The sequence below is a fragment of the Entelurus aequoreus genome, linkage group LG07, assembly GCF_033978785.1.
Source record: "Entelurus aequoreus isolate RoL-2023_Sb linkage group LG07, RoL_Eaeq_v1.1, whole genome shotgun sequence".
NCBI classification, from domain to species: Eukaryota; Metazoa; Chordata; class Actinopteri; order Syngnathiformes; family Syngnathidae; genus Entelurus; species Entelurus aequoreus.
The window spans coordinates 50,795,628-50,809,419 of record NC_084737.1 but is presented as its reverse complement, the minus strand read 5'-3'; the positions used below and the strand labels follow the sequence as shown (position 1 = coordinate 50,809,419).

Sequence of the window (13,792 nt, the reverse complement as noted above, 5' to 3'; positions counted from 1 at the left end):
GACCTTTTCTTTATCCATTTCTGCTCGCTTGTGGTTGGTTCATCAGTAGCAAGTGAACTGCAACCAAGTTCCCCTGCTACGGCACGGCAGGGGGGTCAAAAAGGTATTGTTTGCGTTAATCGCTCGTTAAAAAAATTAGTGGCGTCATTAAAATTTATAGTTAACGCGTCATTATTGCGTTAACTTTGACAGCCCTAATTTCTACATAACACAATCTCGGGGATAACGCGATCGGTATTTTATGGATCCCCAAAGACCGTGTTATATCTAACTTTGAGTGTAACAGACTATAGACAGGGCAGCACGGTGGTACAGGGGTTAGTGCGTCTGCCTCACAATACGAAGGTCCCGGGTTTGATGCTGCGCTCGGGATCTTTCTGTGTGGAGTTTGTATGTTCTCCCCGTGACTGCGTGGGTTCCCTCCAGGTACTCCGGCTTCCTCCCACCCCTAAAGACATGCACCTGGAGATATGTTGATTGGCAACACTAAATTGGCCCTAGTGTGTGAATGTTGTCTGTCTATCTGTGTTGGCCCTGCGATGAGGTGGCGACTTGTCCAGGGTGTACCCCGCCTACCGCCCGAATGCTGAGATAGGCTCCAACCCCCCGAAAGGGATAAGCGGTAGAAAATGAAAAAAAAAAAATGGATGGAGACTACAGACAATCCAACAAACTATACTAAAATAGAAACACTAAGCATAATAGACTGTACTAAAACAGAAAATCTGACTAAAAATGTACTAAACATGACAGGCTGAACACTTGAAAAAAAAACAAAAGAAAAAAAACTGCTGTCCTTATGTGTGATTGACTGGTACCAGTCCAGGTTGTACCCCCTCTAAATTAGCTGGGGTAGACTGTATGAATCATTTTGTATTTGTATTTCACCAGGAATATTATAGATGTTTACTTGTAAAGGAGTGTTTTTAAAAACAGCTATGAAGAATCGTCGAAATACATTTCATACAACGTTCATACCCGAAACCTAATACTGCCTTTTAAGGAAGTGCATAAAGAGTTATTTTGCGTTTTGCCCAGCTATCGATATAGGAATTGGTTTAAGAATAGAATAGAATAGATCTTTATTGTCATTGTACAACGAAATTGCAAGCAAACCCATTTAGCTCCCAAAGAGAGTGTATGAATATCATAAATCTGACATAAAACTTCTCCTAAGAACTAGGAAAACATTGGTGATGACATCCATTGTGTAAAGATGAGAGAGTGTAAGAACGACAGTGACAATGAGAAAAAAAGTTGTGTGCTGCATAGTCTAAACCAGTGGTTCTCAAATGGGGGTACGCGTACCCCTGGGGGTACTTGAAGGTATACCAAGGGGTACGTGAGATATTTTTTAAATATTCTAAAAATAGCAACAATTCAAAAATCCTTTATAAATATAAATAAAAACCTATCTTTTTTCCATATAGTTCAAGAAAGACCACTACAAATGAGCAATATTTTGCACTGTTAAACAATTTAATAAATCAGAAACTGATGACATAGTGCTGTATTTTACTTCTTTATCTCTTTTTTTCAACCAAAAAATGCTTTGCTCTGATTAGGGGGTACTTGAATTAAAAAAAACTTTCACAGGGGGTACATCACTGAAAAAAGGTTGAAAACCACTGGTCTAAACCTTACAAAAAGGTTTAGACTATGAGAGCAGAGCCTCTTAAGGAACAAACCTACTTCATCTAGTAGGAAACACACACACTTACACACACAAGGAAATGACTAATCCATATCATTGATTTTCATCAGTAATAAACCTAGAGCCAGATAAATGGTTGTCATGATAGTCACATTTAGAATAATGATTACATTAGTGAAGGTCATCATTGGGTGTGAGGTAAAAATTACAAGTCTAAACTAATGTACTGTAAGTAATGGATCATAACAGTGCAGGGCTGTTGGGTGGTGGGGGCTGGGGGTCAGTATCATAAATGAATTAATTAGCACAGCAGAAGATTTATTATGCAACACTTTATCATTCTCAGTTAGTGTACAGTAATCGTTTCTTTCTGCTAAATGCCCATGCCGCAGCAGAGTTGAAAAGTGAAACCAATTGGATGTGTTGCTATTGATTGGATGTTGCAAGTGTTGCTGTCTTTAGCAAGAACTCCTTTTGGCTCTTGGTACAGAGAAGTGAGCAAAAGGACCGTGGGGCTTATAAGATGCTGAGCTCAGTGGTATCACACAGCTCTTTGAGGCGGTAGCCACAGAGTTAGCATTGGCGTTTTCCCCCCGAGGTTAATGCCCTTTAACTGTAGATTTGTTAGCACATGTCGGACATAAAGGATACGTTCCGAAAAAGGGCAGCTGAAGAGGAAAAAAGAAAACGACAACAAAAATTGACAAGATAACCACCATGCTGTATCAACAAAGGTTGAATTATTTAGTCTCAGGAGATTTTCTTTTTTTTAAGCAAGGGTGTAAAACACAGACATGGACTGTAAATCAGAGACCCTTCATGTCTTTCCCTGCATAAAGAGTCTCCTGTGATGGTGGTGTATTGATGTTGGTGGACGGTAAAATATTAGTTTTCTAACTTTTAGTTGAAGTGCATTTCCGTCATTGTCAAACAAGCAAAGTTTTTACCATTATCAGAATAATTTTTTATTGCCAACTATATTCACACATATAAGGAATTTGTCTTGGTGTGTTGGTGCAAAACAGCTAACATAAGAAGTAAAGCCAAGATAGCAAGAACTAAGTAAAATAAAGCTAAATATAATACGATACATGAAGGGAGAACTTGACCATATATAAAGTGGAATTTAAAAACAAATGTCAAATGTATACATTCATTCATTCATCACACAAATTGTACACAGGATACAAAATATGTACTGTAAGTCCAGTGAACATTAATGTGTAGGTATCTGAGCCATTATGAGCAAAGTAATTGCTCATTTTGCCGTTTTTGATGGTGGGTTTCTACAAAAGCCATTTGGTTGAGAAGGCACGCCATTACGCTGATGTTACGTGTTCGCGATAAACCCCATAGGTGTTTTAGAGTGTCCCAGAAATACAAAGTTTGGGGAATTTATCTTTAATGTGTATGATAAATATTTAATCATGCCTATCAAAAGCTGACCTCTTTTTCATGGTGGAAAGTGTGGGGTTTGTGTACAAATGTGAAGGCTGTGCCATGCATGCACCCTTGCATTTTTTTCTTTTGTGCAAATAGATTAAAAAAATGTTTTTTAAATCTCTTGACTATTTGATCATGCAGGCGATCACAATTAGAGGCATGTCTCTGGATTTACTAATAGAATTAAATCACCACTCATTATCATAATCCAGAGAAAGGGACATTTATGCCCTTAACATAATTTTACAAAGTTGTGTGCGGCAGGGTGGTATAATCCTGAAAGACAAAATCTAGGTGCTGACATGTCGTTCGACGACTGTACAATATATAAAATACAATACTTCATGGGTTAAACGTCATACAAGTATGTGGACAAAGACTCATGTAGTTCAACAAATGACACTCATTTAATAAATCACACATTGTACTGTATCGGTATATAAAATAGTATTCTTATATATTGCAGAGAATTGTGGCATTTACTTTTATTTACTCTATATTCTACTACTATGAATGATTGATGATTGGGGGGGTTCACTTGTCATAAGATGTGTTTCAATATTCTCTAGAAATCCGCAAAATCTAAATATCGCAACAAAAAAATGGTAATGGAAATACCCATATTTCGATAAAAACCTCTCACTAAAACATCATTACACTCTCATGAGGTGGTTTTTCAGACATGTGGAAATAGAAGTGTGTCCCAAAAGCATGATGAAAACACTTTTTTCGCAGTTTACAGGGCACCTAAACACCGGACATGTCGTAAGGGGGTTCAACATGACCTGAGACAAGATGGCGCAGTATGTGTGGACCGAGGAGGAGACTAAAGTTTCCCTAACTCTAATTTGAGATAAAAAACATTACAGCTATATTAAATGTCAAACAACAGCGAAATGCAGATTTTTACAAGAAAATAGAATGGGAAATGAGAGCGAAGGGGTTTGAAAAGCCGTAGCACATATTCCGCAGCAAGTGGGAAACCACCAAGCAGCGCTACCTGGCTGAAAAATTACACGTTGCTATTAAGGTAGCCATTGGGAGGACTAAAATAAAATTGTGGCCGCAGCCATACGTAAGGATGTTGCCTTTGAGTGATCATCCGCTGCCCTCGTTTTCTATTGACAATCACGGCAACAGCAGTGGTTGCAAATGTAATCACAGGTCCAAAACCATGGAAACGCAGAGCGTCTATCTTCCTCAAAGTGGAGTCTCGAGGGACAAGACTTTACAAGAATTATGGCTTATGATGCAAAAACACCCTTTAAAGGTATACTGAAATGAGATGTTCTTATTTAAACGGGGATAGCAGGTCCATTCTATGTGTCATACTTGATCATTTTGCAATATTGCCATATTTTTGCTGAAAGGATTTAGTAGAGAACATCGACGATAAAGTTTGCAACTTTTGGTCGCTGATAAAAAAAGCCTTGCCTGTACTGGAAGTAGCGTGACGTCACAGGTTGTGGAGCTCCTCACATTTGCACATTGTTTACAATCCTGGCCACCAGCAGCGAGAGCGATTCGGACAGAGAAAGCGACGATTTCCCCATTAATTTGAGCGAGGATGAAAGATTTGTGGATCAGGAACGTGAGGGTGAAGGATTAGAGGGCAGTGGAAGCGATTCAGATAGGGAAGATGCTGTGAGAGGCGGGTGGGACCTGATATTCAGCTGGGAATGACTAAAACAGTAAATAAACACAACACATATATATACTCTATTAGCCACAACACAACCAGGCTTATATTTAATATGCCACAAATTAATCCCGCATAACAAACACCTCCCCCCTCCCGTCCATATAACCCGCCAATACAACTCAAACACCCGCACAACACACTCAATCCCACAGCCCAAAGTACCGTTCACCTCCACAAAGTTCATACAGTACATACACTACCGTTGAAAAGTTTGGGGTCACATTGAAATGTCCTTATTTTTGAAGGAAAAGCACTGTACTTTTCAATGAAGATAACTTTAAACTAGTCTTAACTTTAAAGAAATACTCTATACATTGCTAATGTGGTAAATGACTATTCTAGCTGCACATGTCTGGTTTTTGGTGCAATATCTACATAGGTGTATAGAGGCCCATTTCCAGCAACTATCACTCCAGTGTTCTAATGGTACAATGTGTTTGCTCATTGGCTCAGAAGGCTAATTGATGATTAGAAAACCCTTGTGCAATCATGTTCACACATCTGAAAACAGTTTAGCTCATTACAGAAGCTACAAAACTGACCTTCCTTTAAGCAGATTGAGCTTCTGGAGAATCACATTTGTGGGGTCAATTAAACGCTCAAAATGGCCAGAAAAAGAGAACTTTCATCTGAAACTCGACAGTCTATTCTTGTTCTTAGAAATGAAGGCTATTCCACAAAATTGTTTAGGTGACCCCAAACTTTTGAACGGTAGTGTATATTTCCCCAAAGTCCCCAAAGTTACGTACGTGACATGCACATAGCGGCACGCACGTACGGGCAAGCGATCAAATGTTTGGAAGCCGCAGCTGCGTACTCACGGTACCGTGTCTGCTATCCAACTCAAAGTCCTCCTGGTAAGAGTCTCTGTTGTCCCAGTTCTCCACAGCTTTCTAATTCGATGTCTCCATTGTTCATTGAACAAATTGCAAAAGATTCACCAACACAGATGTCCAGAATACTGTGTAATGTTGCGATGAAAACAAACGACTTAATAGCTGGCCACAATGGTGTCCCAAAATGTCCGCTACAATCCGTGACGTCACGCGCAGACGTCATCATACCGAGACGTTTTCAGCAGGATATTTCGTGGGAAATTTAAAATTGCACTTTACTAATCTAACCCGGCCGTATTGGCATGTGTTGCAATGTTAAGATTTCATCATTGATATATAAACTATCAGACTGCGTGGTCGGTAGTAGTGGGTTTCAGTAGGCCTTTAATGGAAACACCTATAATATAATTTGGCAACATTTTTTAAATATCGCTTTTATTTTGCAAAGAAACTGCAATGGAAACACAGCTATACATAAAGTACATTGTACATTAAAGTTATTTTTTTTAAAAATATGATTTACAATTGGAATCATATATTTATAACACAGCCAAGTAATATTAATGTTTTTATGTTATCTTTTTTCTATTTGTCATGAGCATCTGCCTCCCCTGACAACATTTTAATAAAATATATTATTATATATAATGTATATTAGGGTTTATGACATGTCATGATTATTTGTTCTTCCTTGCTGTACCTTTGAACTAGATTAACATGACAAAGCTCTTAAAAAATGGAAATTATTCTGTTTTCATGAATTCTGTGAAGAAAGAAGGCAAATATATTATTTTAGGCAACCCTGATATCCTTGTGAAACATAAGGCCATGCCCACACAAACACATATTTTTAAAAATGCACATTTCTCTTTCTGTGGTGTGAAAAGAATCCATCCACACAAGTGCAGTTTGAAAGCAGTCTACAGGAACACACATTCACCAGCTGCCATGCTCATTTTGGCCAATCAGAAGCCTGAAAAAGCTGCCACAGCTGACTTGGTCATCAATATAGTGATATACAGTATTAGATGTTCAACGATGTGTACATTCTCTTTAAGATTAGTACTTACACTAAGCCGAGGAAAAATGTGTTTTGTTTTTCATTGCTGTATTAAATGAAACCAACACCTGTAAGTCGATAACTTCATATTCTATTTCGAAATAGGGTTCAACAACAGGAAATAATGTCATGCCCATTTCTTATGACACAATCAAAAATGATTGTTTTCCCTATCAACACAAACACTTAAGCCAGAGTTGTTGTTTTTTTGTCCTGTCCAGCTACTCAATCATATTGTTGACAGAGTTTTCAAAAAGTTCATGTTTTAAGAACAAAAAGCTCTCTGGACAAAAGGCTAGAACACACCCTCTATTGTTCATTTGTGATTGCCAGTCATTGTGAATTAGTTTATTGGTGGTGAGAGCAGCAGTGGTTCTTTTATCAGATCCAGAAGCTCAAGGGTGCTTTGTCGTTCATATTGTTCAAACGTTTTGTTTGTTTGTTAAACTAGCTATTTATGAGTCCCTGACCAAAATTGGCAATAAACAACTATGATTACACACGTGTTCAGACTGAAATGTACAACAGCCTGGTTTTTATTCCCTGTGAGCAGTGCTTCAAGACCATCCGAACGTGTGTTGTCTTAAGAATGTCACCAAGTTTCTGAACAGCTCTCCAGACGCAGGGTTTTAATCCACATTCAGCTGTCGGCTGTTTGCGCCTGATGCGAAGGTTGTGCGGGGTATTATGACCCGTTGGAGGGTTTGGTCTGAGGCTTTGCTCTTTGATATCATACACTCATATAAGCGGCTCAGTGGCTTCAACCATGTCTGTTACCCCATGGTGACACGATGACGCCATCATGCTTGGCGCCTGTTGCGTCCAGATGAGCTGACGTAAGAACATAATCACAATCCGACCATGTGTGATCGCTTCCAAGTTTTAGGGTTGCTCATGTGGGCGAGGCTTCAGTTATAGCAGAGCGGCACAGTTGCCGCCGCCTCTGGTTCATCTTTATCCCCAGAGCCTGTGTGACTTTGGTCAATCCCTACCATAACAGACATCTGACAGACAGCAGCTCACTTGTCGTCAGGCTTATCAGGACGTAGCACATGTGTTTGCGCAGCAAAGCGACAGCTAAAAGCCACTCATACACTCAAACAGATGTTCTACCCTGCTCCACTTGTGGCTTTACTTTGCTTTCTTCACTTCTACTTTTTTGCTACTTTCTCAGGGACAGGACATTAATGTGCACGAATGTGGACTGGTAGAGAAAAATCAAGAAACTTTCAGACGTTTGTGTGCATGTGCATTTCCTGCTTGCGACTCAGAGGTAGCAAAAACAGGCTCATTAAACATACTCTACCTGAAAAGTTGAAAAGACGACTGCTTCACTTAAGAGAAATGGAAGAGCGAGAGAAATGGGCTTTTTGAACAAATTGCCACACTTCAACAGCTCAATATATCCTGAAAGGACATTTGTCAAAATAATTTGATTTTGAAGCAACATTTTTCAAGGTAACGTTTGTCCCAATCTCTGCAGTTTTCCGGTGAGGTTCCTGAGAATCGTGTGGATGTTGTGGTGGCTAATCTGACGGTGATAGATGCCGACCAACCGCATTCTTCGAACTGGAACGCCATTTACAGGATCATCAGTGGCGATCCGTCTGGCCTCTTCAACATTAGCACTGATCCCGTTACCAATGACGGCATGGTGACTGTGGTAAAGGTAAGACAATGACCAATCACTTTGCCATACTTCTGTACTCACAGGTCATCACCACTTTATTATTCATTCTTTTATTTTAAATGTTCGGTCTCTTGTGTTATCAGAGAGTTAAACAGACTGGAGTTTTTGCCTTTAGAATGACCCCTCTTGTTTAAAATGAGGGATTAGAAGCCCTTCTGAAAAACGCACCCACACTTCGCACAATGGTTGGCGAGACCACTGTAGCAAATAAGATATTGATTTCTCAATTACAGAGGCAGCAGTTTTTTTTACTCTTTAATGGGCTACCAGCTGTAGTGAACGACAGCGACAAGAATGCTTTGTCTTGTTCTTGTGTTCAGCCAATTGGACAAAGGTTATCCGGCTTGTTTAACCCCTTTACCATAAAAGCAAAATATAAAGAAATACAGGAAACAGGCAATATAGTGTCCACTTGTTTGTTCTGCTTCCCAGAGGTGTGTGTTGATCAATCAAAGCAATCATTTATTTATGATGTATGAGTCCAGCATATCTCATCTCACATCAACCAATGATGCTAAAGAAATAACAATAGCATTTCCTCTGATTCCCACAGTGTCATGAGAAGTGCACGTTGGCATTTTGTTTCTCTTCAATTCCTGTAGATGACTGCCTTTTACAGTCCATCACTTATCCTCCCTGACGTAAAATTCAGCAGGTGGCCGAGTAGCCGCAAGCTTCTGTCGGAACCCAGGGGATATTATCAGGAAGTCATGAAATACGAGATTGGAGACCTCCTGGGAATGACGAGAAATAGACTGCCTAAACAAGTAAACAGTCTTAGCTCACTCCAGGGAATGGAAGGACTACATGCAATAGGTAAAGTCAAGATATTGACATTTTTACCAATGGGCTGCTAGCATACACTTGTGATGCCACCACAACCAGGTATTCATAATCCCCCATGGGGTTCCAAATGCTCCTCTGTAAATAAAAGCTCAGGTCCTAACCAGACCATGTCACATTTACGCAGCTCTCAGCAGGGTTGATGAGGACTTTCACATTTTAGAATGCAGGTGCTAGTGTTGCCAATAGACAAACAGGAAAATAAAAATTCATTAAAGTACACAAAAAGAAGCCTATTGGGTGGAATGAGTCATTAAGATACAGTATGTGAGTCACTTATTATGATAAACACGAAATATGACAGGGTGGTCAGAAAGGAGGAATAAGGTGACTTTGGAGAATTCAGTAATCAGTGAATTAGAGGTTCGCATAGCTGCCGTTTTCGGATTCTGCGGGAAAGACTCATCTACTGACATCTCAACTCAGATAAAAATCTCTCGTATTGTGACGTGTTTGTGAGGATACAAAATACTCTAATTTGACAATCCAATTATGAAAAAAAAATACAAATTGTGTGAATGGATTGTATTAAGATTGCCATTGAAGTGGCTTTGAAGGCGGTCAAAAAAACAACAATACGCAGCGACTGACTTCCCCTGTGCACAAAGTACAGCCGGCTAGCATATTACCTGTCACATATAGCAGCAATGTAGTGAACATATCGGTTCTGACCATAAATATCGGCTTTGACAAGCACAAATATACCGCTTGAGGCGAGAAAAAAAGGATCCAGTGCTTCTTAACCTCTTAAGGCCCAAGCTGTTTGTTTACATGCTTTTTTTATTTCTCTTTGCTATTTGGGTCTATTGGACCCTAATTACAATAAAAACTAAGAATCATCTTTTGATATGATGTACTTAGTCCATAAGTACACAAAAGTGTACTTCATGTTTAGTGACATGCTAATTCCTATTTTTACACTTTTTTTTCAAAATTCCATTGTATGTTATACTCTTCTGACACCACCAGATGGCAGTATAAGTGACCACATAAGCGGCCATAATACCCCAATTCAATAGTGTACACAATTTTGGCAATACGAGGTGCTGTCCACGCATGTGGCCACTAAGCCTTGAGAGGTTTTGAGGTACGTCACACAGAACATTTTAACTAGTTCAGCCAGTTGAATAATACTTAAAAATGTAATTTCTAACAGTTTTGCAGCAGATTTCTAAAATCCGCAGAACACTCTAAAGTGCAACTATGTATTTTAAATTTTCAAAACCTTTTTTTTTTTTTTTTTTTTGGAAGATCGAAGACTTGCTTTTTTATTAAAGTCTGTTCTCAAAATTATCAGAACACTCCTGTCACATAAAGGATATTTGACTAGCATAAAAATGACTTTTTGACTATACAGTATTATCCATTTCATGAGATAAACAGTCTTACACGACTTACTTAAGGTTCATGTCCTGTCCCTTGTCTCTTAGCTTTCTGAACAAATGATGCCTTTATCCTTAAAACTAGTTGTCTATCCTGATGTTTTATTGGATTTTATCGATTTTTAAAAGATTTAAGATGGTTTGTCCAGATATTTTTTATAACAACATATGCTTTTGTATTTATAAAGCAATCATCAAAGTAATGCATATTATAAAATTCTGCATTACGAGTGCATATTATAATTAATATTAAAAATGTTAAGATTGTGTCAGGAATCTGATTAGTGAGTGTGGCAATAGTTTGAGTTGATACATTAATTTTAAGCATTTTAATGCTGTTGCAAAATAAATAATCTACCCATAAACAGTGCAGTCAGTCACTTGAGAAATGGGGGTGGAGGGGTTGTAGGGAGATCTGCTGTATTGCTAACACCAAGGTTTGGCAGCTATAGGTTAGTGGGTTGCTGAGGTGACACAATATCCTACAGTGTGGGGTTCTGAAGGGCTGACACTTTTTTCCTAAGGTAGAACAAATTAGGTTAAAAAGTGAAAAGAAAGATATGAAATATAACATGGTTACCAATGCGCAAAAGATAGAATGGATGTTTTTTGGGTGAGTATATGTTTGTTTCGTAACACTATCAGACTTTGTTCCTGTGCTGAAATCCCTACGAGCGTGGTTGGCTGTAAATATACTGAGTGCACCACAAGTCTTGCAGTCCTAACATGCATGCTCACATTTACTAGTTGCTAACTTGCACACACACACAGACATTTAGAGGTGTTGTCAACCAAGAGGCCTTATTAGGAATTCAAATATCACACCCTGTATGTCTGCTGAAAGATGCTGTACCTAATTATCATTACCATCACACGCTCCAGACACAAGCCTTGTGGCTGTAATCATCACTCACCTATTTAGAGACGCGCTACTTTACCTACAAGCTGCACATTGATGTAATTCTTATTTATTTGCCTGCTGCTGGCTTTTGAACCCAAACATGTAGTCTTCATTAAAAGACCACATAACTGTCACTCTTGGTTTAGCTCATCTAGAAAGCATCTTTTACACTGAACAGACATGCAAACACTCACAAAGGGGGTCGACAGGCTGTCTAGCTCATGTAATGGCCTTCTTCAGAGTCAGTCAGTGTGAGTGCGTGCCAGTGTTTGTGTGTGAATGCATCATCTGTTAACACAGATTTTGCTGTCAGAGTCAACAACTGACTTGTAGTTTAAATCTTCTGTCTCCCTCTAGTGATATAGTAATTATAACATTTTAAAAAATTAGTTAATTAGTAGAGATGTCAGATAATGGCTTTTTTGCCGATATTCCAATATTGCCCAACTCTTAATTACCGATTCCGATATCAACCGATACCGATATATACAGTTGTGGAATTAACACATTATTATGCCTAATTTTGTTGTGATGCCCTGCTGGATACATTAAACAATGTAACAAGGTTTTCCAAAATAAATCAACTCAAGTATGGAAAAAATGCCAACATGGCACTGCTATATTTATTATTGAAGTCACAAAGTGCATTATTTTTTTTAACATGCCTCGAAACAGCAGATTGGAATTTGGGACATGCTCTCCCTGAGAGAGCGTGAGGAGGGTGAGATGGGCGGGGTTGGGGGGCGGGGGGGGGGGGGGGGTTATATTGTAGCGTCCCGGAAGAGTTAGTGCTGCAAGGGGTTCTGGGTATTTGTTCTGTTGTGTTTATGTTGTGTTACGGTGCGGATGTTCTCCTGAAATGTGTTTGTCATTCTTGTTTGGTTTGGGTTCACAGTGTGGCGCATATTTGTAACAGTGTTTAAGTTGTTTATATGGTCACCCTCAGTGTGACCTGTATGGCTGTTGACCAAGTATGCTTGCATTCGCTTGTGTTTGTGAAAAGCCGTAGATATTATGTGACTGGGCCGGCACGCAAAGGCAGTGCCTTTAAGGTTTATTGGCGCTCTGTACTTCTCCCTACATCCGTGTACACAGCGGCGTTTTAAAAAGTCATAAATTTTACTTTTTGAAACCGATACCGATAATTTTGAAACCGATACCGATAAATTCCGATATTACATTTTAAAGCATTTATTGGCCGATAATATCGGTAGTCTGATATTATCGGACATCTCTATTAATTATGGTTGCAGACCAATATAGTAATTGGAATATACAAATGTCGGAAAAAAACTAAAAGTTCATCAATTTCTTTGAAAAATGTCAATTCTATGTTTTCAGAGCCTGGTAAATGGTAAGAAGAAAAGAAAAGTGATTTTAATAGCAAATGTAATTAGTAAAAGTAATTTTTTGCTCTCTGCTCTCTTCCTCCAGCCGGTCGATTTTGAGATGAACCGAGCCTTCATGCTTACAGTGGTGGTGTCTAACCAGGCCCATCTGGCTAGTGGAATTCAGTCCTCCCTCCAATCTACGGCAGGGGTAACCATATCTGTTCAGGACGTCAATGAACCCCCCTATTTCCCCACAAACCCAAAACACATCCGATTTGAGGAGGGTGTCCCTGCCGGCACGAGTCTGGCGACCTTCTCAGCCTCAGATCCCGACCGACTACAAATGCAGCAGACAATCAGGTATGAAATACTGCTGAGGGAATTTCACAATTCCCCTTTTCCTAAGTGGGACTATAAAGTGTAGGCATTTGACCCAGCCAAGAGAAAATTGGAGCAGAAATGAATCCTGAATAGCACTGACAAAAACGTATTGACTTAAAAGACCATATTCTATTTGGTCGTCTATCTTTAAAGGGATGAATATTACATTGAAAAACATTTCCCGACTGAGCCTTGAAGTTTTGCTCATATATCACCATTGCTGAGCAGACACCTTGCCAAAATCTCCCCATATGCTCTGGCAACAGTCCAAGAAGCCTTGCTTTTGGTAATTTAGGGTGAGTATTGGGACTATATTAAGTGTAAACTATGAAACCTTTATGAGCCAGTAGTAAGGACTCTGAGTAAGGAGGCTCTGAAGGTCAATAGGGAGTAAAAAGAAGTGTGTGTGTGTTCTTCAGGTTGCACAAACTGAGGTGAGCACGCACACACACACACACACACACACACACACACACACACACGTGCGCATGTGCGCACCTACATGCACGCACGCACACAGTGAAATAAAGAAAGAGAGTTTGGCAGGAATGGAAATAAAAGGAACAGCT

General features: G+C 39.3%; 1 protein-coding gene across 2 annotated transcripts in view; it reads left to right on the top strand.

Annotated features, from left to right (window-relative positions):
• LOC133653979 (cadherin-4-like) overlaps positions 1 to 13,792 on the top strand; it is a 595,795-nt gene that overhangs the window by 543,883 nt on the left and 38,120 nt on the right. For both annotated transcript variants that reach the window (XM_062053872.1, XM_062053871.1), the window contains 2 exons: positions 8,179 to 8,364; positions 12,946 to 13,202. In XM_062053872.1, the coding sequence (XP_061909856.1) occupies positions 8,179 to 8,364; positions 12,946 to 13,202 (443 nt within the window). The remainder of the gene's footprint in view (positions 1 to 8,178; positions 8,365 to 12,945; positions 13,203 to 13,792) is intronic.